At 42.0% G+C, this 27,418-nt stretch overlaps 1 protein-coding gene across 3 annotated transcripts; it reads left to right on the forward strand.

Annotated features, from left to right (window-relative positions):
* Nucleotides 1–1,709: 1,709 nt before the first annotated feature.
* On the forward strand, nt 1,710–26,817 carry OPRM1 (opioid receptor mu 1). Of its 3 annotated transcripts, XM_083608034.1 has the most exons (5): nt 1,714–2,563; nt 16,203–16,555; nt 18,320–18,429; nt 18,701–18,840; nt 23,880–26,817. In XM_083608034.1, exons 1-5 carry the CDS (start codon nt 2,349–2,351, stop codon nt 23,974–23,976), a joined length of 915 nt encoding a protein of 304 aa, XP_083464160.1. In that variant the 5' UTR covers nt 1,714–2,348; the 3' UTR covers nt 23,977–26,817. The 3 variants fall into 3 exon arrangements, with proteins under 3 accessions (XP_083464161.1, XP_083464160.1, XP_083464159.1); XM_083608035.1 differs by lacking the exon at nt 18,320–18,429 and having other exon boundaries at nt 1,710–2,563; XM_083608033.1 differs by having other exon boundaries at nt 1,715–2,563; nt 18,320–18,840.
* The last annotated feature ends 601 nt before the right edge of the window (nt 26,818–27,418 follow it).

Here is a 27,418-nt window from a genome sequence, read left to right on the forward strand (position 1 = left end):
GCATCTCATGGAGTTTCATTTCCGCAGTTTGCCAGATCAGCCCCAAATGGATAGCTCCATTAAATAATCAAGCCATAGTCCCAGGTCTTGCTGGAACATAATTGTAATTCTATGTTTAGAGAGGAGAAACGCAGGAGCTGCTTCAAAGAACACTTTCTACTACTCAGCATGTATAATCAAACAAGGTAATATATACAGCTCAAAGCATGCTGTTGACTATTTTTTGACCTCAGACATACACACAGAGTGTGCAGCCATGAAAATCCAAGGTAACAATAATGTTGTTTCCAAACAATGTGTACTACTGAAAGCATCCTTTCATTTGACCCATGTTTTCTTGATGACAACAGGGAACATAAGGAATGTTTACAAGAAGTGCCTATAGCTTCTTTACTTATTAATTTGTTTATTAACTAATTGGATAAATTTGCAGGCACAGAAGAGCCCCTTCTGAGGGGATGAAGCTTGTTCAAATATATGCTCTCAGTGGCTGCTAGCTACAATCACTATTATGCCTCTGCTGTCAGAACCAATAAGCCTTTGAGTACCAGGTGATGAGAATCACAAGTGGGGAGAGTGTAGTTGCACTCAGGTCCTGCTGATGGACTTCCCATAAGAGATTGGGCAGCAGCAGCTTTCTCAAAACCTCTGGATCCAAGGAGTGCCTCTTTAAGAGGGGCCTCACCACACCTCTTTCAATGTGGTGGGCCTAACTCCCTCCCATTCTGAGGTATTGGCCACTCACTGGACTGTCCAGCCCACCCTCTCCTACTGGATTTTACGGGCCATGAATTATGATGGGCAAGGGCAAGCATTCTGTCCAGGAACTCAGGCTGCAACAAGGAAATGGATCTAACGGACAGTTCTTATTTGTTCTTTTCAAAGAAGTTGGTGCATTGGAGACCTTCACCTGCTTACTTTTCTTAATTGTTGTTGTATTCCAAAAACTAGAATAATTTGATCCTGCTGTCAGCACTTTACTACTAAACCTCTGGCAGCTTTTAGCATAAAAAATAATAATCTAATGATGGAACATTTTAAACAATAAAAAATGTGGTGAAGCAACAGAAAGGCAACAGCCTCCCAACCACTTCTACTCCAACACTGTGCGCACCTCTCCCTTTCTAAAAAAATATGCTTGATATCATTTATGGAAGGCCATGTGTTCCCCTGTCTCTGGTACGGGAAGCTCACACCTGACCAGATTTTTAATGTTCTTTTTCGTTGCAGTGAGCAGCAGTAGAACTGTGCCCGTTGCAGAAAGGCTGTCCTGTGATTACTATGCGAGGGAGACTTCTGGCAAGGGTATAAATGCGGTTGAGTCACGCGGTCATTGGTCTTCCGGATAAGAGCCCTCTTCGCTTTCCTTTATTTAAAACAAACAAAGCACCAATCTGCTGGCAACCATTGGGCGCTGCAGCCTAATGCCATCTCATTGTTCTAGGAAAGCTGCGTGAACGGAAAGAACAAACTTTCCAAGTTCGTTACATAATCCAAGGTAGTCGCAGCCCGTAACTCGGACCGCAGACCGATAGTAGCTAAACCCCCTTCCCCTCAGCCTAGAAAGCACCGTGAACTCAGCCCTCCGGCCACTCCCTGTGCTGGAACCCAACTCTCACGAACAATTAACCCTCTTCCTGCGATTATTAAACCACCTTTGTCCTGGAGGCTGCTCTGGTTAGCTAAAGAAGGGAGAGACCGGCGGAGGTGGGGGTGAGGAGAGCGCCACAGCTCGCTCGCGAAGCGGGACCGCCTGATCTCAATTGCTCCTGCCTCTGTGCAGGTTGGGTTAAAAAGAGTCCCTCCCCGCCTCCTCGTCCCATCAGCTGGAGGCTCCTCCTCCCCATGCTTAGCCATCCCCCTGGCACAGGTGAGCGCGCGTGTGCCAGAGCCAGCTGTGGGAGCGCACGTGTGTGAGTGTGCGGGAGCGCGCGCACATCTGGAAGGAGGGAGCGCAAGCTTTTGGATTGCTTCCTGCCGGCTCCTTCGTCCCGGGCTCCTTGGTGACTGCTCTGAGCTCTCCGGCCCTTTTGCTCCGTGCGCTCCTGTCGAAGGAAGCGGCTGCAGCTCAGAGTAGAAGGCAGCGCTTCTTTCGTCTCCCGCTTCGCCACTGGCTTAGCTGGGAGGTGTAACCCACTGGTCCGTCTCCCTCCCTCCTTCTCTCTCCTGCGTCTGGGGCAGCTTTCGACGGCGGCAGGGGTCCCGCCCTCCTGCACTGCAAAGGGGAATTTGCCCTGAGGCTGTCCAGTCAGCACCAAGGACAGCTCCCTGGCCGCCAGCGCCCGCAGCCCCTTGGAGCCTCGCTGTGGTCGGGCGGCCGCTGGCCGGCAGAAGCCCTCTCCGGGACCATGGGGGGCGAACCCTGGAACCTGAGCGAGCCCAACAGCACCCAGCTGTTGTGCGGCGGCCCCAACGGCAGCCTGGAGGCAAGTGGAGGCAGCCTGTGCTCTGCCCACGGGGTCAGCCCTTCCATGGTCACGGCCATCGTCATCATGGTTCTCTACTCCGTCGTGTGCGTGGTGGGACTCTTCGGCAACTTCTTGGTCATGTATGTCATCATCCGGTAAGAGGAAGCGAGTCTTGCGGGGAGGCGGTGGCGGGGTGCGTTCCAATGAAAGGGCCATTCATGCAAACAGGCAAGGGGGGGGCTGGAGGCAACTTTCGGGGCGATGGCTCTCCCCACCACCCCATCATGGAGACTGGAAAGGGAGGTGGTTCCCTGGTCGTTTTCAGGGTGCTCCTTCAAGAAAGTGCAGCCAGGAGAAATGCAGTTCTTTACCCTTGGTGAGGAAAGACCTGGAGAACATAAGTGTGCCCTTGAGAACCCAAAAGCTGCCTTCCCCAACCCTGCTGGCTGGGGTTGATGGGAATTGTAATCTCAGAGAGGGCACCAGGTTGGGGAAGGCAGACCTAAAGGTTTGGCTGGGAGGTGCCCTTTGGAAGATTTTTAAAACCAGCGATTCTTTTTCATGTGGGACCCATCTTCTGCAGAAACCCCTTTGCACAGTTCATGAAAGGAGATATTTGTTGGACACCTTTAAGGTGGACCAAACTGCAGTAAACCAATTGGTGCCCAAGGTGCCGTGGCACTTCTCGTCCTCACCAACCCCTGGCTATGCTTACCACTGCCACCATGTTGATGCCTCTTCCCTCAGGAGGAACTGTATTCGTGGGACCTTGGTGGTGGGGAATCCTGTTGAGAAGAGATGCAGTCATTGCCTCTTGTTTTGATGCCTAAGGACTGATATGCATGGCAGTTCTGAAGACTCTGTACTGGCAGCAAGAAGAAGTGTGTAACTGGAAAAAGAAAGTTGTAACAGGGAGCATGTCTGATTGTGCAAGTAAATTGGTTTGGAGTTGGAGTGGTAGTCAGGTGATAAGAAGACTTTATTTTTAAAAAGAGAAGAAATTCTTCTTGAGTGAGAATATGAATTTTTATGGGTGAAGAGTTTAATATATGTATTAGATAGGAAAAAAACTTTGGATCATAGCTCTTCCTATATCCAGGGAGAGAGAAAAGAACAAAACAATAACCCCTTCTCAAGTGGCTCAAAAGCAGTGCCTTCTATGGTCAGGTTTGCTGTCTTAGAAATGCACATCTGTACTCTTTTGCCAGCCTCCCAGCTAATAAATCACTTATATATAAAGAGATGAATACCAACAATCCTTTCGGGGGAAAATAACAGAATTTGATGGTCATATCCCCCCTCCTACTGACTTTCATACCAAAATGTTCCCTCTTTATTTCAGTTATGAAAATATCTGAACGCCCCCCCCCCTTTTAAAGGTTTGCATTTCCTGGGCAAGTAAGCTCCTCTTCCAAAGAAATGTTGTGCAATATTCTTCCACAGAAATACTTCTGTCAGATGCAAGTTTACTGCAAAGAGATTTGTTGCCCATCTTAAGGGGGGGGCACAACACTTCTGTATGTGGAATGGGTTTTCTTGTTGCCTTTGTGAAATTAGATTTCTTTAATGAATGCCAGGTAGGACAGCAATCAAATTTGCTCCTAGCACCCGGCTAACATTTAGGAGAAACGAGATTACAATCAATATCTAAAAGAACACAGCACCATCTATTGAAACGATTGATAACAACAGGTGGAAACGGCTGCTTCTGAGACAACATTGGAAGGGGGGCGGAAACCAGTTTATTTATCTGAAAAATTCCACCTGGGATGGACAAAAGCCTAAAGAAGCAAAATCTTAATTTGCAAGTAATAAAGGTATTCAGTCATATTTTAAGATTTAGTAGTACCTGTAACAAAATCTTGCAGTGTACCCCTCTCAAAAGTTCCCTTAACTTACTTCCCTGGGAAACTATATAAGCAATAAGCAGCTGAAGTCAGCCTCTTTTTTCCAGCTGACACTCAAAATTCATTGGCAACTGAATTTCATTTCTTTTTGTCTGGGTGTGTGTCCCCTCAACCCTTGGGTCCGTGTGTTGACATGCTATTTCAACAAACCTCAGAGTTTTCCAAAGCTTACTTATACCACCCTCTTTTTCTCTCAATGGCCTAGTTTTAACTACATAACACCAGCATCACCCTTCGGGTTCTAGAGGGCCCTTAGGCAAGACATGCCCTGTGCTCTCCCCCAGTACTCAGGGGGCCTACCTCCTCACCACCATAATCACCAGCTTCTCCTACTGCTCTCCCCATCCTCTTCATCGTTGTGATGACCCGCTTGCTTGCCAGGCAGAGAGCCAATGTGCAAGCAGGCAGTGGCATCGATTGCTCCTCCCCACCACCACCATTGGTTGAACCAGAGAGGTGAGTGATCAAACAGGAAGAGGAACAGGTCCAGGGAAGCTCTTGTTAGGGAACTCTTTGCTGGGTCACCCTCAGCAGCTGTCCAGCCATGCCAACACTGGATACCAGCCCTGCATTCACCACCTATGTCTTCTCTTAGCGGGAAGGAGTGGTGCATGTTGTTTATACAGCGCTATGAACTCCTTGCAGGCTGACTTGTATTGCCTTTTTTATTATTATTATTTGATCATTTGGTTAAGAACTGAGCTAACTCAGGTTGCACAAGTAGGGATTGTGACTGAGAAGCAACACCACCTTTGACAATGATTATCTACTGTTTATTTCAGCAACATCTGCTGTTTATTTCAGCAGCAGCAATAAGAAATCTGCTCTCTCTGTCTCTTTGCAATGCTATTTCCATCTGCCTGGGAGTAAGCCCTACTTGACTCAATTGGCTTACTTCTTCGTAGACGCATTTAGAATGTCATTGCTCTTTCGTTTATCTCCTGTTCTTCCTTTATGGGACTCAGGACAGCATGTATGGGGCTCCCACTGAACCTCCAGGAGTTGAATCCACAGTCCCACACTGCTATAAGACTAATTATTCAAATGCATTTCCTTCCTTCTCATCATTGCATAATGACTTAATTGCTTTTTCAACAGTGGTTAGAGTGCCTGATTAGTGCCAGGGAGATCCAATTCAAATCTCCACTCAGCCATTGAGGTAACTAGTTGGCCTTGTTATGACAATAAAATAGAAAAAACATTGTGAGCTACCGAAAGGTCTTTGGAGGAAGGGTAGAATAGAAATTATATATATATAGGTGTGGGTGTGTATTTGAGCTGATGAATGGTTTCCCACTCCGTACCCCACAATGACCAAGAGCAACATTTTCATTGAAGGCAGTGGATTTGAATTCTAGGAGGCTCCTTGAGAAGCACATCAGCAGCAACCTCCCATACTGAACGTATAAAAAACCATCCTTTTTAGGTCTATAGGAAAGAGTAGATGAATTTTGGTGTGAGGAACTTGCATTTCAATCTATACTTGGCTATGATGTTCTCTAAGGCTCAAATTACATGTGATACTCATTCACAAGTAACACCCCCCCCTACTTTTTGTAAATCTAATTTTTATTGTTTTTACAGAACATTTAAAAAGTACAGCAGGGATAGTGTGACAATGCATAATCCAGACATTGTTCCTTTTTTAAAAAAAGAAATAAAGCAAAGTATCTGCTGGGAGAGACAATCTTGAGTAGGTGACTGTATAACTCCTACTTTTTAAGCATTTCATCATTGATTCCCACCCCAGTAGCACCTGTGGGAACAAATATATTGGGACCTGCAGGTCTCCCATTCTGGAGAGAAAATCAACATGAGGTTGGGGAAAGTGGCATAAGGAGAGGTAAAAGTGAAGCAGAATGGATAATCCCCTTTTTGTTGGTGCTCTGATAAAAATACCAGTCTCCCACAACTGCTTTTTACTTTTTAAGAAAAGAAAATGCAGATCAAGTGGAGGAACATGAGACATACAAGTATCATGTGTACTTTGAGTATGAATGACCATGGGGAACTCACTTTCTCTTGGTACTGTGAGCAGTTCTATAGAATAATAATGGCATGTTAGATGTAAAAACTGTCAATCAGAAGAAACACTTTTTACTGCCATTGACTGGATTTGAGTAAGCCTTGTGTCTGCATAAACGTGGATAGAGTTACAGTCCCCAAAGTGTTTTTCACTTCCTGAAATTTTGATTATGAGTCATGTTTGATTACATTCCCTGCCGCCGCAATGCAAAGAATTAAGTCATTATTGCAACAGGTAGAAATTGGGTATCCCAATTTATGTCTGCAGCTATACAAAGACCACCCTGCCTGAAAATTGCACAGTGTGAGGACCCTGCATGAAAGGAAGTATATGCAGAATGCTTCCATTCTGGTAGATTATTTTAGATCCATACAGGCAATTATTTTAGGTTAATACAATGACTGAAAGGATTTGTTTAATCCAAGACTGCTCAAAAATCTGAGAAAGAAGAGCATACAAGTCCAGTCAGCCTCCCTAAATCATGGGCTGGAATTTACTCAGGGCATTGTTAAATGGTGGTATTTACTGATGTGCTAATGGCCACCAATTGAGATAACTTTAAAGGGGGATTAGACAAATTCATGAAGGACAAGGCTATACAGTCCTTGATCTCTATTGATCTCATCTTCTACTCATGAGCTTCATATCTGATGGGCTACTGTGAACAGATACAATAAGCCTTTGGTTGGATCCTGAGAGACACTTCTTCTGTTCTTGATCAGGAGTGGGGAACCTTCTTCAGATAAAGGGCCACATTGCCTTCTAGGCAACCACCTGGGGGCCACTTGTCACTGGGTGGAGCCATGGATGGTAAATGTTTACCTTTGTACAGCAGGCTAATTTCTATACACACTTACACATCCCCTTTCATCCAAGCGTGTGAGAGGCATTAGCAGAGTTCATGCCTTATGGCAGCCAGGCAAAAAGCACTCATGGATATTGCAAAACAGGGCTGAGGAGTGGCCTGGACAGATGGGGGTGGCTGTGGACAGGGTGGCCTGGAGAGGGTCCTTACGGCCAGGTAAAGAGGGCCATATCCGGCCCCTAGGCAAACCTGAGCGAAGCCTGCTTGCTTCAGTTCTGCTCCCCTAGCCATGCCCCCTTGGCTGCCACAGACTGGCCAGTTTGAATAGCAGGCTGGTGGAAACCCATGAGCCTCTGCGGCGGCCGAGGAGACATGATAACAGCCAGGAAAATGTCACGGTGCCAAGAAAGTAAATTAATGTTGAACTATAAAATATCTGAACAGGAAGTAGAAGGTGCCATTCAAAATATGCAACTGGGCAAATCTCCAGGACCGGATGGGCTGACTTCTAGATATTATAGATCTTTGAGAGAGTGGTTAGTACAACCTTTGAAGGAAGTCTGTAATGAAATTCTGGAAGGGAAGAGGGCACCAGAGTCGTGGAAAGAGGCGTATATTACACTTATACCGAAAACAGAGACTGAAAAGACCCAGCTTAAGAACTACCGTCCTATATCGTTATTTAACGTGGATTACAAATTTTTTGCTGACATTCTGGCCAAGAGATTGAAAAAAGTATTGATGGAAGAGATTCATAAAGACCAAGCGGGCTTTCTCCCATGAAGACATTTGTCTGATAATTTGAGGAACATAATTGAGACATTTGTCTGATAATTTGAGGAACATAATTGATATTCTGGAAAAACTAGAAGTGAATATAAACACTAAAGCAGTTCTGATATTTGTGGACGCGGAGAAAGCCTTTGATAATATCTCTTGGAGTTTCATGAAAAAGAACCTACAGGGGATGGGGGTAGGCCAAGGTTTTGAAAATGGTATAGGTGCAATATATTCTGAACAAAAGGCTAAATTAATTGTAAATAATGTGGTGACGGAAGAATTTAAGATAGAAAAAGGGACACGACAGGGGTGCCCAATCTCCCCATTGCTTTTTATATCAGTCCTGGAGGTTTTGCTGAATATGATTAGAAGGGACCGGTTGGTTAAAGGTATACAGGTCGGAGCCAAACAGTACAAATTGAGAGCATTTGCAGATGATTTAGTATTAACGTTACAGGAGCCAGAATCTAGTACTAAAAGGGTTTTAGAACTAATTCAAGAATTTGGTCAAGTGGCAGGATTTAAATTGAACAAGTCAAAAACTAAGGTTTTAGAGAAAAAATTAACACTGACTGAAAGACAGAGGTTTCAGAATGAGACAGGTTTGACTGTGGTTAAGAAAGTGAAATACTTGGGGATTAATATGACAGCAAAAAATGGGAACTTATTTAAAGATAATTATGAAAAATGTTGGGCGGAAGTGAAAAAAGACTTAGAAATTTGGTCAAATTTGAAGCTTTCCTTGTTGGGTCGAATTGCAGCTATAAAGATGAATGTATTGCCTAGAATGCTGTTTTTGTTTCAAACACTGTAAATTGTGGACAAGATGGATTGTTTCAAGAAGTGGCAGAAAGATATCTCTAAATTTGTCTGGCAGGGCAAGAAGCCCGGAATAAAATTTAAGATATTGACCGATGCAAAGGAAAGGGGTGGATTTGCCCTGCCAGACTTTAAACTTTACTATGAATCAGCAGCATTTTGCTGGCTGAAAGACTGGCTACTTCTTGAGAACACAGACATTTTGGATTTAGAAGGTTTTAACAATGTTTTTGGGTGGCATGCATATTTGTGGTACGACAAGGTTAAAGCACATAAAGCATTTAAGAACCATATTGTCAGGAAAGCTTTGTTCAATGTTTGGACAAGATATAAGGATTTATTGGAAAATAAAACACCAAGGTGGCTGTCACCAATGGAAGCAAAAGCTCAGAAAAAGCTCAATATGGAGGCCAAATGGCCGAAATATTGGGAAATTTTGGAACAAGAGGGAGATAGACTAAAACTGCAGAGTTTTGAGAAACTAAAAAACAAAGTGCGAGATTGGCTTCATTACTATCAGATAATGGAGGCATATAATTTGGACAAGAAAATTGGCTTCCAGGTGGAGAAATCAAAATTAGAAACAGAACTGTTAGAACCCAAAACTAAGATTTTGTCAAGGATGTATAACTTGCTGTTGAAATGGAACACTCAGGATGAAACGGTGAAATCTGCTATGATTAAATGGGCACAAGATGTTGGACATAACATTATGTTTGCGGACTGGGAACAGTTGTGGACAACCAGTATGAAATTTACGGCATGTAATGCCTTAAGAGAGAATATTATGAAAATGATATACAGGTGGTACATGACCCCAGTCAAGCTTGCAAAAATATATCACCTGCCCGATAATAAATGTTGGAAATGTAAAGAAACTGAAGGTACATTCTTTCACCTTTGGTGGACGTGCCCAAGGATTAAGGCTTTCTGGGAAATGATTTATAATGAAATGAAAAAGGTATTTAAATATACCTTCCTGAAGAAACCAGAGGCCTTTCTTCTGGGCATTGTCGGCCAATTGGTGCCAAAGAAGGACAGAACTTTTTTTATGTACGCTACAACAGCAGCAAGAATACTTATTGCAAAGTATTGGAAGACACAAGATTTACCCACTTTGGAAGAATGGCAGATGAAGATGATGGACTATATGGGACTGGCAGAAATGACTGGCAGAATCCGGGACCAGGGAGAAGAGGCGGTGGAAGAAGACTGGAAGAAATTTAAAGACTATTTACAGAAATATTGCAAAATTAACGAATGTTAGAATGATGTTGGATAGAAATTAAGTGGTTTCCAGCTGTAATGCTTTAAGAATATGGAAGAAGGGCATAATTAGTTAAAAAAGATATATAACTAAAATGTTGTTGGATTGGAAATAAGTGGTATTGGCAACAAAGTTAATAAGAATATGCAAAAATGAATTGATAATGTATGAAAATACTGAGTTATAAAATGCTAAGTTATAGAGATAAGATAAATGAAAGAGGGTAAGGATTTGCTGATTTGATTATTTAAATGGGAATACAAGAAGGGGAGGTGTGAGGAAGTCAAAGAAACAAGCAAATGAGTTTTATGTTATGGAAAATAATTGTTTTTAATTTTTCTTGTTGTTTCTGTATGTTTTATTTATTTTTTATTTTTTATTTTTTCTCTTTTATTATTATGTGTTTTTGTATATTTGTCTTTGTAAAATCTTAATAAATATTTCTTAAAAAAAAAAAGGAAAATGTCACGGTGCAGTGGGGCAAAGTGGAGGTGCTGCAGTGGGCCACAACCGCCACTCACAGTGAGGTCCGGTCAGCGGCCATTTTGGCCAGGCACCTGAAACTCAGTAGCGGCGGTGCTTATCTAACTTATTGTGAGAGGGAGTTCTGTAGATCAAGGCCCACAATGTTGATTTCCCCTTCAATGATCTTGACTTGGGGTATACAGGGTTTCTGGGTTTTCTGGGCCTAAGTTATTCAGGGCTTAGTACACTAACCTTGAACCTGGCCTGGTTGATCCACACACACCCTTCCAGGAGAGCAGGTGGCTTTCTTTGTATAAGCTTTGCACAAGTATTTACATACTTCGATTATATGACCTGATAACAGAGTTTGAGGGCCAGCACTTCTTTTACCCTAACAGACGGAGGGATTGTTTGATCTTTCCATTTACCTTCTTGGCATTTAAATACTAGGTGAACTTGGGCCTGCTCCCTAGAGACATTCTTTGTTTGAGACTGCACAGTTATTGTGATCTGTAAACAAAGACCTGAAAAAGAAACCAGAATGTCAGAGTCGTACGATATCAAGAGGCCTGGAAATAATTCTGCCAGGAACATTCATCTGGATGCAATATGTTGCCTTTGCAAATCCATTAAAATGATCTCAAGCACAAAGCAAATGATTTGCATGCTCTCTTGTCATGTCTAGTGTTGGTGCCAAAAAATTGTCCTTCGGTTTCTCAGAAGCTTTCTTCCTCTGAAAAGGAGACTTCGGTTTTAATGCCCCATCTTCAAGGCACATTAGAAATGCTTTAGAAATTGGATGGGGGTGCATTTTTGAGCTTACTTTAGCACTGTGAGGTGGCCAGGGATTGCGGTTTTTTTCATTGTAATAAACATTTATCTAGGCTTTGGAGGGAAGCTGTCATTAATGCCAAGTGTACCCGCCCACCCCATAAGCCTGTTTACTGTATGGGAGGGTCAAGTAAGAGAGGCCATGAGCTAGATCTAAACAGAAGTAGAATCAAAGTGTTTGAACAGCTGCATTGGGGGCTACGCAGTCCGTTTCCAAAGAGTATTTTTAGGATGGAGCTTTCAGTCAAAATGATAGCAGCCTTTTACACATATGAAGTGGACCAGGCAGTGCTGCGTACTGAGAATCACTGGAATGTTGCATTAGTTGCTATGGATGTAATCAGTCATATTGTCTTCAGTAAAGTTTGCTAAAAGCACCATTTAAAACATGTATAGTTAAAAATAACATCTCTGAGCGATTTTCTTTCAGATGAAATGTTTGGTTTTCTTAGTCTGCTGCTAAGGTAGAAAATGAATTGTCAGTTTATTTAAAATATTTGTATAGCGCTTTCACACAGCTCAAAGAAAATGTAAGAAAGCGTTTTTAAAACAATAATTAAAACACAAAACACCCAAAGTAAAATACAAATCAAAACTCAATGATTGTGAGCTGAAATCTGGGCAACCTACCAATTGCTGCAGCAGCCGAAAAACCTCCCTGATTTTGCAGTCTCTCCAAGACGGCTGTGAGGGAAGAGTGGATTCTGACCTCATTGGGGAGGTAATTCTAAGCTATTGTGGCAAAGGCTCTAGTCTATGCAGGGATGTTTTAACTCATACAGTGAGGCTCTATAGGGAAGGCTTGAAATGCAGTCCATAATCAGTCAATGCAGGGGCTCATTCAGGAAATTAAAGACTCTCTGGTTTGTCACTTCCAGCCCAGGCCAAGAAGTGCTTTCAAGGTAGCCAATTTAGCCTGGCACAGAATTGGCTAAATATGTTGTCACCACTTAATACTTTTCAGGAGGCAAGCCAAAACTACTTGCAATGTGTCTTCAAGGACAGTCCCATGTAAAGCACATTTTGAAGCAGTCAGTCTCACGGCTCACCCACAATTCCATTTGCCGTGCCTAGAAAGCATGGGTCCGAATGGTTTTCCCCTTCCCCCACTCCTTCCCAAGGGAAAGCCCACTTTTCAGCAATAGATCAGAACAAAAGATCAGAACAGAGTGGCTGGGGAAACCCAGCCAGATGGGCGGGGCAGAAATAAATAAATAAATAAATAAATAAATAAATAAATAAATAAATAAATAAATAATTATAGCAATCAGCTCTGATTGAGCACTATGTCTGGAAAGGATGATTACCATCCTTCCTATTACAAATGTAACCCTCACTCAAGAGCCTAGGATCTTGCTCTTGATAGCATCGTGTCTTTCTTGTCAGGATTCAGCTTTTTAAACTTTATCCCACAGCTTCTAGGCCAGTGTTTCCCAAACTTGAGTCTCCAGCTGGTTTTGGACTACAACTCCCATCATCCCTAGCTAGCAAGACCAGTGGTCAGGGATGTTGGGAACTGTAGTCCAAAAACAGCTGGAGACCCGAGTTTGGGAAGCACTATTCTAGGCACTAGTTTTGCAAAACTTGTACAGGTGCTCCTTGATGTCTTGTTATAACTGATACCCAAACCAAAAGGCACTCTTTGTCCCATATGATCAGCTGCCCAATGACCAAGGTCAGAGCTACAACAATGAGATGGAAAGAAGTGGAGGAGGGTAGCGTTTCGCACACCTTTCACAGGTAAACATGCAGAGATTCCACAGCAGTAGAACCAGGGGTGTCTATTATAGTGCAACATTTTCAAATGCAAAAAAAAGTGACAATGTTCAAAATTCAAGAAGTTGGGGTTAAATGCCAAATAATGTCAAGTTCTGGCATCCTTGAGAAATTCCCTTCTAGTGTTAGAATGGTGGCTGAGGAAACCCAGGCAGTTGGGTGGGGAATAGTAGTAGTAGTAATAATAATAATAATAATAATAATAATAATAATAATAATAATAATAATAATAATTCACTACTACTACTACTACTACTACTACTACTACTACTGCTACTCCCTCCCTTTTAAAAATGTAATGTTTCTTCTGAGCTTCACAGTGAGAAACCGAGTGGGCAATTCCATTCTATACTCACACCTGTGAGGCACCCCATTTAATTCAATGGGGCTTCCTTCTCAATAGCATGAAGAGAATTGTGCTGTCAGTCTCAGAAGCTGGAAGGGGTGAAGCAACATTTTTAGTAGCTAAGGGTGAGCCTTCAATGCCTGTCTAGATCTTTGCCCCTCAAAATGAGTAGAAGAAGCAAAAAAGATGATACAATATAAGAAAATATAAACTAGCGTGCATCATTTATACAGATCTTGTTGCAGATTGATTTTTTTGCATGGAATACAAACACAGACCTTACTGTAGCCAGTAAATCAAGCCATCTCCTCCCTCATCCTGACTGTCTACATTGACTAGTGACATCTCTTAAAGGTTTCATTTGCGGCAGGACTTCTCAATCCATCCTGGCTTCCAAGCCCTACTAAGTGTAATTCTGCCCTTAATAGTCAAAAGCCTTAGCACAGCCACTTTCTGGCGCTGGTTATGTACCTGAATGTTAACGTTGCTTAAGAGAAATTTCATTTGGAAAAGATATTAGCAGCCATCTGGGGAAGGCAAATAAAAGAGAATTGGGAGCATCTTATGAGTTTATATTGGAAAGAAAATAATAGATCTTCTGCCAAGTATCTCGAGTTGTACTGCTAGGATTGCAATAAAGAAATACAAATAAAATGCTTGGTATCGCCTCTTTTTTCATTTAGCTTTGGCTCCTGTCATAAATATGTAATAAAAACCATGAAACAAAATTATGAGAAAGTGTCAAAGCGAAAATAACTTTAATCATAGAAAAACTCTGGAGGTGGGTATTACATATTCCATCTCCTTATCTGTCCTATTCTCACTCGGTAACAATAAAGGAGCAATGTAAACACTGCCCTCGCAAACAGGAAATCATCTTTCTTAAATGGAGAAATATGCTATTCTTTATAGGTGTGGAAAAATGAGACAACTTCATCATAAAGATAGGACAAAATGCAACATGGCCTAACCTAAGAATATAAAATGTAATAGGGAGAAAATGAAGAAGGAGGTTAATAAAAATGTAAATGATACTATTTGAGTAGCTGGACAGCACATATTTCTTAACCAGATTTCCCAATAGCTGCATAGATGGTTGCCCAGGGCAGCAATTTGTAATGGGTACCAGTACTGCAGCATCAGATAGAAGAGACCTTGCCAGAGAAACATTTATGCCTGCTTCTTTTCCTCAGGAATATCATTAGCACAGTTTATAAATTCAGGTTGTTTTATGAATCGTGTGTACATACAGTCAAGTCAAGAGTAACAGTCTGGCCTGTTTGGCTTAGCAAATAACTAGTCACAGGGATAGGATTGCAGCCTTTGAATATCAAGCAGGTAGCATAGTCAAGTGGGGTAACCTATAATTTAATTCTTGTGAATTAAGCTCCATGATATTCTGCCACAGCAGGAGCACATATGCAAAAAGGCACCATAAATTTAGGGAGATAGAGAAAGGGGTTTCTTTCAAAAATGGGATTTAGATGGGATTGAGTCAGCATTAGAGCCCTAGCTTGAAAAAGAGCTGACCTTATGCTCACACATCCCTACTATCTTCATGCTGATCTCAGGTTTGAGAAAGGGAATGTCCTCAGTGAGACCTCCCCCCCATTAAGGCTATTGATGAAGGCTCCGGACAAGGGTTGTGCTAACCATGTTATGAGTTAGTGCATTTTCTTTAATACTCATTTTATTTTTCAGTCTCTTCACATATAAAGAGCCCTGTGTGGATGCTAAAGCTGTGCAAAATCCACGTGACTATTGCCAGGTGCAGGACAGGAAGCACATAAAGTGAATTTATGCAACCAGCCAGAGAACATCTCCGCATAAGCCATGCCTTCCTGCTCTTGATCTCTCTTAGATATCTCAAAATGCAGGCATTAAGTGCCTTTCTTGCAGACCCCTTTGCCCTTTGAGTTGGGTTCAACGACACTTTGTGGTAGACATTTGTTTGTTGCTCTTTGTCAGCGTACAGGGCAGTTACACCCAAGTACCTCAGTTGAATTCTGTTCTGTGGAATGGGCAGCCTTGTCCTATGGGACTGCTTTAGCTGTAGTGGCAGAAACAGAAGTTTATGCCATTGATACTTAAGAGCATCCCAGCTACAATGAGTGAAGCAGAACTTTGGGGCTGTGTCCATAGAAGAGATCTAAAATCACTTTGGTTCTCATTGGGTAAGATGCTGTGAAATAGCCACCTTGCTCACCACCTCAATTAAGTGGCCCACAAGAAGAACAGGACAGAGCAAAACTCCAATACAGGAGGGGCATTCTCACCCCGCCTAGAATAGCTTTCTAATGGCATGATGGAGAGTTCCACTCTCCTCTCTGTTAGAACATTGTTTTATAAGTATTAATAAATAAGTATTTATATACAGTTATATACATTATTGTATGTGTCTGTTTATGTGCTTGCTCCTGTAGGAAACCCAGAATGTATAGGTACAAAATATGTGCATAAAATTATTTATCTAATTATGTGTATAATATGTGAGAAATGTTTATATTTCTACTACTAGAACAGGTGGGGGAAAATAGCACGCTTCTCATCAAGATCAAGGAGAAAAATGGGAATTAGAGATAAAATATCTACAGATAAACTTGATACTGAGTCCCCCCCCCCCCGAAAATTCTTTCTGTACCATATTGCTGGACCAAGGCACAAAAATACGATATTCTTAATCCCTAGTCCTCAAATCAGACATTAGTCTGGTTATAACTGCGTTTGATCTTGTTATAGCTTTTCATTCCTCTGCTTTGTTGACTTTCTTAGATATACCAAAATGAAGACTGCTACCAACATCTATATTTTCAACCTTGCCCTGGCAGATGCCTTGGCAACAAGTACGCTGCCATTCCAAAGTGTGAATTACCTCCTGGGAACATGGCCGTTTGGTACCGCCATTTGTAAGATTGTTATCTCCATAGATTATTACAACATGTTCACAAGTATTTTCACTCTCTGCACGATGAGTGTGGATCGCTACATAGCAGTTTGCCACCCAGTCAAGGCTCTGGATTTCCGCACCCCCAGAAATGCCAAAATTGTCAACGTCTGTAACTGGATTGTTTCTTCAGCCATCGGCATCCCAGTTATGGTGATGGCAACCACCAAAGAGAGCAATGGTGAGTAAGGATTTCACACACCATTTCCAGATGCTCAAATATTTCAGCAGTGGCAGGAAGGCAGGGAATGAAGGAGAGAGAGAAACTCATGCAGAAATCAAATTTCTAGGTTACCTTCCAGTGAAAGTCAGAAAATTTAGTAGCACATGTAATATACAATGAAAAGGGGACTTTTCTATACTTTACACTCAAATGGGCGACTCAGAAGGCATCCACCCCCCAAATGGTGATACTTCCACCCTAGTGAGAAATCTGACATTTGGTTCACACATTGAGACACACTGATTATGGAAATGGGAAGTGGATCTTAAAGGGAGGACACTTGCAAATTAATATCAAGAAAGAGAGGAATGATACCCTCCTAAACATTAAGGTACTTCCAGAACACCCAGAAGTACGAAATTTGGTATACACATACATAAAACATGAGTCACAGTGATTACTGGGAATGCATCAAAATGGGATATTTTAATACCTAATAAGAAATAATGTTTACCTAAAAACAGAGGCTGACACACTGGCAAAGAACAAGCCAGGCCACAAGTACAATGCAAAATAGAGTTGTTGAAGGTTTGTTGGTTCTTCACACACTTCCATCAAGCTGTGATTATGTGGGTAGAAAGAAGAATTTCTAGAAGCTGCAAAGAACATTATGGTTGCATAAAGGGAGCCTCATTTAGAAGTAGTGCATCTACATTTTATTTTTATTTTTTGGCTACATCTATCTCTCTTTATGTAACCCATAGAAACTAAGCAGTTTAGGATACAATCCTGCACCCACTTTCCTGGGAGTAATCCGCTTAGAAGACAGTGGGAATTACATCTACATAAGTACATATAAGGTTTTGCTGTTAATCAATAAACTAATCAGCTAAGAATGGGATTATATCTTGTCTATTATAAAGTCACCCGGACCATTCCAGTGGGACTTGCTCCCAAGTTAATGTATATAAGTTGTGGTTCATTTAGTGATGGAGACCCGGTTTAAGTGGTGGCACTGTGATTTAAAGGCACACTTTTATATTTAGATTATTTTAGAATTAGATAGCTACTTATAACAGGGAATGAAAAAGCAAGATATTTAACATGATTTTTTCTAATAGCAGTGAACGACACTTTTTGTTATTAAATAGTAAATTATCTCCGACTTTCTTTTGCTCCTAACAGGAAGGAAGGAAGGAAGGAAGGAAGGAGATAGCTATGAATTCCACTAAGCTATCTAACAGTCAAAAAGATGGTTTTTGCCCAAAACTATTGCTGGTCAGCTTAAGGAAGCCTAGTTATGTGAATCTTACCTATTTTCTCTTTTTGGAGAAATGCTTTTATATGGAAAATAGGCTAATTTAAGCCAACAAGACTCTATTCAGGGATATTTTCCTTGCACAGAAGCACTTTATCAAGGTCCCTGATTATGCAGAGGGTTCTGCTCATTTTCAAGCAAACATGAATAAAACTTCTGCAGACAACTCCCAGTCAACATGAGAAGTTCAGGGACTGAACAGGCAGACATACCTAGGGACAGTTGGAGTGGGACTTGTATGTGTGGCCCTGCCCTTATTGACCTTTTGAACACTGAATCTCCCCCCTCCCTAAAAATTCTATGTTGTAAACATCACATTAAAAGTCAGTGAGTTTTCTTACAGGCTCGCACCACAGTAGAATATAGTTATGGCCTTGGATGGAGGGGGCAAGAGGAAGAACAGGATTAAATGTAAATAAATAATTCTCTCAAACCTCATTTCTTTCTTTTTCTTTTCCTCCTAGGATCTGTTGATTGCACACTTATATTCTCTCACCCAGCATGGTACTGGGAGAACTTGCTGAAAATCTGTGTTTTCATCTTTGCCTTCATCATGCCTGTCCTAATTATCACGGTATGCTATGGGCTCATGATTTTACGCCTGAAGAGTGTCCGAATGCTCTCTGGCTCCAAGGAGAAGGACAGGAATCTTAGAAGGATCACCAGGATGGTCCTCGTGGTTGTGGCTGTCTTCATCGTCTGCTGGACCCCCATCCATATTTACGTTATCATTAAAGCCTTGATCCATATCCCAGAAACTACTTTCCAGACCGTCTCCTGGCACTTCTGTATTGCTTTAGGGTACACAAACAGCTGCCTTAATCCCGTCCTTTATGCCTTTCTAGATGAGAACTTCAAAAGGTGTTTCAGAGAGTTCTGCATCCCAACAGCTTCAACCATGGAGCAACAAAACTCCACCCACGTCCGACAAAACACTCGCGAGCATGCCTCCACCGCCAACACGGTGGATAGGACTAACCAGCAGGTATGACTAGCAGTGGAGATGTCATCTCTGGATTCGGGAATCCCTCCTGGAGATGACATGAATTCTGAAATTACAGTCTTTACTGATGTGTAGCTTCTGGAAGATGTGCCACTCTTTTTGATTTATCTTCCCTAGCTGGGGAGTCATGGAATGATGAATCCAGACATCATCAGTCCCAATTGGGTTTTGGGAAACTAGAGAGCTCCCAGATGTACCTTGCATGGCCAGGCCCTTGTCTGTGTATCATTGTGATATTTATTCCATAGCTGAGAAAGGAGGAGATGCTTTCATAGTTTTTGAAGCAACAGAATGTTTGCTATTGCTTAACATTCTAGAACTGTATATATTTTAAGAACTGCCTTGTACCCAGTCAGAATCAATATAACTAAGGTCTATCAGCCCTTCTAGCACCTGGCCTTACTGCCAGCCCACAGGGCCCTTGATAGTCCTCCTTCTTTAGACTTCTGACTGGCAAGCAATAGACTTTCAGTCAATGCTTTTAGACATGTCTGCATCACCATGATTCATACTACATGAGCAGACCCTGATGATCCATTTTCCTACCATGGCTTTTGTGAAGAAGTAACCCATAGAATTATTTGGTTGTGATCTCACCTTGAAATAGCTATCTATTTTGCAATGGGTCATATGGAAATTCACAATGGGGAGGTGCTTTTGTGAGCAAGCTCAGTTGGGCTGAACTCACAAGCCCCTGATCTTCTGTTGAGTATTCACAATTTATTCAGTAGAGGTATTCCCGGTGTTCATTCCAGGGGTGTGTGTGTGTGTGTTGGGGAAGGGTGTTCTTGGGAAAGATGCCCTCTGTTGTGCTCCTTGGGCACAATCCACACAAATGCTCAGAGGGAAAGAAAAGGCACTTGAAGGATGTTCTTTCTTCTCTTTGCTCCTGCCACTGCCCATAAGCTTAGAGGGGACAAGTGAAGAGGGAGCAACACCATGGAGAGGGGGCAGCAGGTCCAGGATAGAGGACTAGTGTCCAGCATCTGTTGGTGCCCAACAGTACTTGCCCCAATATCCCAGCCCTGTGAACTACCCAAAGTATAGGTTTGTTTCACCTTCGTTTTGTAAAGAGTAACTGCCAGGGTTGATGACCACCACAGCTATCAACCACTCATATGATACACAGATCCCCCTACTTTCAGAATTGTTCAAACAGCCCTTTCTCCAAGTCTGGCCCATATGTCTTCTTTATCCTCCATGGTGACTCTCTTCCTCTTCTTAGTAATTCCTCCCCTCCCCTCCACCACAGACCACATTTCTGGGGCTCCATGACAGATTTTCATTGTGCATGCATGGTGGGCATTTGCAATGGTGGTGGAGAAATCATTGCAGAAATAAGGGACAGCTGATCAGACAGTTAACAAGGTTGCTGTTGGTGAAGAGCAGCAGGAGAAGGGAATAGATGCTCCTTTTGCAAGCTGGTTTGGGTCCCCAGATCTAAAGGTGTCAAGTCTCTCCGACCAAGGCCTGCTCAGAATTTACCTGAAGTGTAGTTACCAACTCTAAGTAGCAAGCAAAGATATCAAGATCATTTACAAGTGTTACTTCATTATCTTGAGAGGAGCATTGTGGCTGATCTGAAATTCGATGACTTGGAGGGTGGGAAAAGGCCTCACACTACTAATATTGGTATGGAGATATGGTAAACTTACGGAGGCCTCCTAAATGCCTTAATGTTTCAACAGGAACTTTGAGTGCCCTTGTCTAACAGAAGTACTCTAAAATTGGCACATTAAAGGAATTTATGTGCCTGTTTCTAAGAAAAGACCCACTTAGGTGAAAAATCTAGGAATATTTATGAAGTCCTCCCACTTTGCCTGTGTGGTTTGTTGAACCTTGCCTTGAAATGGTGACCTGTGGGCACTTGTCTATATTGTAAAATTAAATTCTTATCTATAGCATTCATAACCACAGAGTTCACGTGAGTATGTGTGGTTCTCCCCTCCCCTGCTGCAATTTAATCCTCACCACAACAAGTGAGGTAAGTTTGGCTGGATGGCATGATAGGGGACCAGTCCAAGGTGACTCCATGAGTTTCATGGCTAAACGAGGAATTAAACTGAGTCCTCCCACTACTCTAATTCAGCTCTCCAGCTTTCCATTTCTCATTGCATTCTTCATTTGAAGTAGTTCTGAGATTCAGGTTCAAGGCCCGTGTCCTACTGCGGCAGTCCAAAAATGCCACATATGCATCCTTTCCAGTATTTATTTTAGCCGGGAGATTTTGCCGAAGGTATTTTAGTATCTGAGGCAAGTGGTGGGATGGTAGCAACACCCAATTCCATGTACAGAAACTGACTGGTCTGACAGCCAGTTCTGATTTCAATACTGGCAATGGGATAGTGTCCTTCACTGCACCTGAGCGCAGCAGCTAGTTTCAGGTGTTTGGGAGAACACTGCAACTATAATTCTGAAATGTGCAGGCTGCACCCCATCAGAGGAGGTGATAATACCTGCAAATTCTATCCAATTCTGGAACAAAATGAAAAAGATTTTCTTTTTCTTTTTTAATGTCAAATTTCAAAGGTACCCTGCATGCAAACCCCCTGGATATATCTGCCTACAATTTGGCAGGTGTGATCCAATGGGGGGACAGGGCTGCTATTCCTGCAAATTTCATCTAGTTCTGTGAAAAGAAAAGAATCACTATTTTCAGATTCCCCATTATAGTGAAAGTGGGGCCAGGGAAGCTTTATTGTTAGCAGATGGAATTTGGTCCCAATTAATGAGTTGAATTGGAAAGATACAGAACAGCTCTGAAACAGACCGTACTGCTTCCCAAAGCTACAGATGCATGCTAAATCTTGTGAATGGCACACATGCTCATAGGACTGCAGCTCTTCAGAATGCTCGAAGATTTAAAAGGAACCCACTGTGTAGGGACATTCTGGGATCATTTCCTTTCAGCTTGCTATACCTCTTATTTCTATGACTCATTTTCAAAACTGTTCCATGGCCCTCTAGCAGGTGAAGGAGGAAATGAGAACTACCTCGTATTTTTGTTGAATTTGTTTGTTTTCCCAGCATTTCAACCTTAAAAATAAAACCTTAAAAGTGATGGGGGTGTTTTTACTTAGTAGTAGCAATGTGAGTCTGCAGTCATAAACAAAAAATGCTTAAATACTACTGAAATCAACTGGATTTTAGTGGCCTGAGGATAGGATTGTTGTTTAAGACATTACTGTAAATAACATTACATTCAAAAATAGGGTCAGGTTTCAAACAATAGTTTTTCATCAATGGCTACAGAAAAGAGAACATCTATTAATGCAGTCTACAAAGGACCCATTGAATCAAAGGAACAATTGTACTCTGTGTTTGATATGTTATGTAACGTAGTGTGTGTTGTATTTTTATATTCTATATAGTCTGGGTTGTGTAGCTCCAAATCTTCAATTGGTGTAGGTTAATGAAACTTTGTTCAACTCGGTGAAGTTATCAAGATGAAGCTCTGCCCAGCATACCCCAATCCTCTGGGTAGAATATTTCATTATTAAGAATTTCTGAATTTCTCAACTACAAGTTTGGTAACATGAACCCACAAGGCAGACACTGGACAGTTGACCAAAAGCTTGTCACAAAGGGAACTGCCATCTCAGTTTCAAAGTCCAAATGGATCTACAAATGAACTTTTCCCACAAATCACTCTCATGTTGGCATGTTGCTAGAGAAATCGAAGATAATGTTAGAAACAACTTATGGAGTGTGAAATGTTGGCAACTGGGGAGAGGGGAGGTTTGCATGGGTGAGAAGGAGGAATGGTGGTGGAATTTGATTCAGTTCACACTGAAAAACAAATCCACACTTTCTGAAACAATATGAGAACTGAAACTTTAAAAAAACAAAACTCACAAATTGCTGCAGAAATGTGGAGAACTGAATTTAGGATTGGAAATTAAGAACAAAAACTGACAGCTCCTTCCATCCCTAGTGAGAAGTTGTGGGGGATGCACAGTGTGTGTTGGAGTGGGGTGGGAATCCCAACATTTAAAAGGGATCCACATTTTGAATTTAAGAAGCAGATCCATTTTGACAACTTCGTAAACATTGTGGTTCTGTTGGTGGTTATTAACTTGAAACCTGAAAAGCAAATATGTTTCTTTGTGTGCACCTTCAGATATTTTCTCCTTTAATCTTGCAACTGACCACCTCCTTTCTGGGATAATAGGTCACTTCCAACCAGATGGGCTTTTAGAAAGGTTTTGAGGTAAGAGAGAGAAATGGCATCACCCAGCTGATCTGAGAGACAGTTCCAAGCCTATGGGGCAGTAGAGTCTTTTGAGGGAAGTGCAACATGGGATGCTGCCTTAGAATGAGTCAGGCCACTTGTGTCCATCCAACTAAATATTGTCCATGCTGACTGTCACCACTTTCCAAGATATCAGAAAAGGCTCTCCCAGCCCTACCTAGAGATGTTAGGGCTTAAACCTGTGACCTTCTGCATGCAAAGCTGATGCCTCACCACTGAGAAGCAGCCCTACCCAGTCAGGAGAAGCGTCCATGTCCACTGCTTCTATTTTACATCCTGCAGTTCTGTATTTTACACTCATGTACTGTTGTGCAATTTTTAGCTTATCCAGTATCAAAAGGAGTCCAGAGAGGCAGGCTGATTACCATTTACACAGGAGTAACTGAGGCTGCAAGATGATGGCTTCTCCATTACTACCAGGGGAGTGAATGGAATTTGAAGCCTGGGTCTCCTACCAAGCCATCTATTGCCTCAGATTGGGTTACTTATTCTAAGAAAATACATTAGTGATGTATCGGATACATTGCATGTATTGCAGAGATGAAGCATCAAGTTTTACACTGGAACCAGCCTGGGTTCCTTAGACTTTGTTGTTCCATGTTGTCATGTGAAAGGGTATTCCTGCCACCTCAAAATGACTCTACTCTGATTTGTCCCCTGAGAAAGGAATGGCTCATGCTGAGCAAATTCGCCCAGCATCATTTGCAAGCAGGAGGGTGGAGAAATTAGCTCATTTCTTTTCTCTCTCACTGTATTTCTTTCCTTTCAGTTGGAACTTCTGGAAGCTGAAACTGCACCACTGCCGTGACAGGGCCCCCTGCCGTGTAGCAACCCCAAACCAGTGCCACTGGGTGGCTGTGCTATAAGTGTGGTGGGGATATGGAGGAGACTGGTGCTCTCTCTTGCCCGCCCCGCCCCAAGGCAAGTGCCTGCATATAGTATCCATCAGAACGATTTGCTCCCGTGGCAAAATCCCATTGCACAAATAACTTCAAAAGAGAGTCTGACCAAATGGGAACTTTGCACTCATCATCTACAGTACTGAGAAACATGATTCTGAGATTAGACAGCCTTACCTTAATTCAGACTCGAACTGCAGTGGCTCAAAGCCATAGTAACCCCATCTGCCCCCTACTCCACTCCCTAAAAGGATCAGAGGTATGGGAAAAGGGAATCCAGTGGAGATTATCATTCAGAAGTACCATACTTTTCCGTGTATAAGACGAGGTTTTTTTACTCTAAAAGAATGTTAAAAATCGGGGGGGGGGCGTCTTATACACGGATAGTGCATATGCAGGATGTGCAATTGGTTGCAGCTGCGAGTAGGAACTTGTCAGCAGCGATTGGGTGGGTGATTAGTGGCTGCTGCAAAGGCTGCTTAGGATTCGCTGTGGCAGTTGTGTGGCTGATTGGTGGCTGCGACAAGGGCTGCTGTGGATTGGCTGCTGCTGTGGCAACTGGGCGTGCAATTGGTGTCTGCTGGCGGCGAGTGGGCTGACGCTTGTTTTCTTCTGTGACGCATGAGATTTCAGCGTCGGGTGAGTGATTTTTGTGGCTCAACAACTTTGGCAATCCTCCCCAAAAAACTCTGGGCCAACTCACCCCATTTTCTTAAATTGGAGTCCCCAAAAGTAGGGGGCATCTTATACACAGAAAAATAAGGTATATATCCAATGCATTTGCATAGGACTTGAAATAGTTCATTTTTATCTATATGTGTTTAGTTGTGCAGATTCTCTCTCCCCCCCCCCATACAATTATTTCCAACATATCGTTCTCAGTGAGAAAAAAATGATTTTCAAGCTAGCTGCAGTAACAAGACTGATCAAAGCTACCTCTGAGTGTTAGTGGAGGTTGTAACCCTCGTCTGTTGAAGTCCTCCATTTCACTAAGATTTCATCCAAAGAAGATTCTTCATCTATATTCTGTGCTGACTTGGAAAAACAATCTCCTTCTTTACACATTTACAAATATTTGAAGTGCAAAATTATGGAGTGAGGCAGCAGATGGAGTGTGGAAAAGCTTTTGTGTTGTTGCTGAATGTATGTATAAAAACAGAAGACAGCTGTAAATATTGTAAAATACCATAGTCAATACTTGTATATTCAGTGATAGATTAGGAAATAAATTATATCCATATATTATTACATGTGCATAAAATAATTGTTTGTGTGTGTGAATAACTACACCTGTAAAGTAGTTGAGCATTTCTAATATACTTAAAAATGATTTACTAATTATGTAGCAGGAAATTATAGATTTTGTTTAAAATTAAAAGATGGGCAGTCATATTATATAAGGTTTTCTGTTCTGTTACCAGTGCCATCATCTGCTCCTCTGTTATATGATAGCAGCAAAAATAATTCACAGCTTACAAAAGCATACTCTGTAAAAAGAAAAAAAAATCTAATCTCCAGAATAAGCAACAGTAATAATTGTCTAGATAATTTGTAGTTCTATATCATTTTCTACTTGCTGTTTAATGTGTGCTGTAATTAAATGGTCAAAAATTACCCAGGAAGCAAAAAGCACTTTGATGAATTTGTGTGCATTAAAAAAAGAAAAATCATATCCATGGTTTCTTTTTAAAAATTTCTGCCACTGCATTTTCATTGCTGCTCTGCTCAGTTGTGGAAGTGGTATCTGCTTAGTGTGTAAAAAAGGAAGTCTACTCTTCATCTTGACTGAGATGATGAAGTTCAGTTACTTTTAAAAGTGAGATCAAGTTACCTTAGCTTTTTGTATCCACGTGTACATGATTATGTAAAAACATGTATGAAAAAGTGCCTTATTTTTCTCTTGCATCTCAATTCTCTTTTGAAATCATGCTTTTTTGCTAGCTTCAGCCTTTGGTGAACCAGTTTTTCTGAAATGTATCATGCAGGTTGGTGTTATTAATTGTTTCCCGATTTTGACACAAAATAATGCATTGCACCAAATCATTCCCCCAACCACTGGCTCTTACTGGTGTTGAATCGAGTTTTACTCAGAGTAAACTGAAATTTCAGTGGGTCCTCTCAGACTAAAACTTAGCTGAACACCATCCCAATCTTTCATTTTTAGAAGTTACCCACCTAACCAACCATCAAAGCTACTAGGCTCAAATCAACCTTCAAAAGAAGAAAGAGAGAAAAGAGTGGTAAAATCTAAGGAAGGGTGGAGGGAGAAAGAAATGGGAGGAGGGAGTGTCTTCAACAGGAAGTAGGTCAATAACATAGAGATTCCCAATTTTATTTTATTTTTTTACTCTGGGATAATGCATTATTTAGATATACTGGCCTAAAACCCACCCATCAAGGCAACAGTTAATTCTATAGTGTTTTCTGCCACCTATGCACATGGGCATAGCCGGGGGGAGGGGCAGGGAGGGGCAGCTACCCCCCCTAAATTAATAAAAATCAATAAAAATACACAGCAAACTGAGGTTCTCCCTCCCCCCCCACAAAATGCATGCCTATGCATACAAGTGTGTTAGTATGTACAACACAAGGCTTCATCCTTTACCACTCAGTATTGATTCATCTAGATTGTAGATCAAGAAGAAAAGGCTCTCAACTGCCTGCAAATCTCTGCATGTTCTCTGTGTGGGGTGTCCTCACTGGGGCATATTGCTGTTGCAAGCAGCAGCATCAAAGAAAGCTGGGAAAGATTTTGCGAAACAGCATGCTACCTAGTAATAAAGTAGATTGTTGAGGAGCATGCTAAGTGAGGAAAGTGTGATTTGTGCCTAACACCAAGGAGCAATTCACAGGAATGGACCTGTTTTGGGACAGGGGTGCAAGCTCTGGACCAAGAGTCCATTGGATCCTAGGTATTGGACCGAGCACCAATCCAAGGTCAGAAAAGAGCATTCTCAATCAGAAAGAAAATAATTTTGCTCAGGTTAAGATCTGGATTAGCCCCAAGACTGATGGTTAAGCACTTTCTTTACTCCAGAAAGTCAGGAAACAAACATGCAAAGCAGCACCAGTCTTTGGCCTGGAGACTGAACTAGCAAACCATAGATATAACTCTGACCAGGTTGTTTCCAAGCCCAACTATTTTCTAGGCAGCAGTTGGCCATTGTCTTAAGCAGCTCCCCATATCTGGTGTCCCCCAGATGTTTTGGAGTACAACTCCCATCATCACTGACTCATTCTGGCTGAGGCTACTGGGAGTTGTAGTCCAACAACGTTTGGAGGTCACCATGTTGGGTAAGGCTGATCTTAAGGCTCCTCAATTCTAAAGAAAAGCCCAATGACTCTTGCAAGGATTTTACATTATTATTGGAAGCATCTTACTTGTTATCAGATGAAAAACTGAACACAA

The sequence above is a fragment of the Podarcis filfolensis genome, assembly GCF_964270895.1.
Source record: "Podarcis filfolensis genome assembly, chromosome: 3".
Classification (NCBI taxonomy): Eukaryota; Metazoa; Chordata; class Lepidosauria; order Squamata; family Lacertidae; genus Podarcis; species Podarcis filfolensis.

Coding starts and splice junctions, on each gene's coding strand:
- OPRM1 (XM_083608033.1), top strand. CDS start 2,349: ATGGGGGGCGAACCCTGGAACCTGAGCGAGCCCAACAGCACCCAGCTG. Junction 2,564..16,202: donor GTCATGTATGTCATCATCCG/GTAAGAGGAAGC, acceptor TGACTTTCTTAG/ATATACCAAAATGAAGACTG. Junction 16,556..18,319: donor AACCACCAAAGAGAGCAATG/GTGAGTAAGGAT, acceptor TTTTCCTCCTAG/GATCTGTTGATTGCACACTT.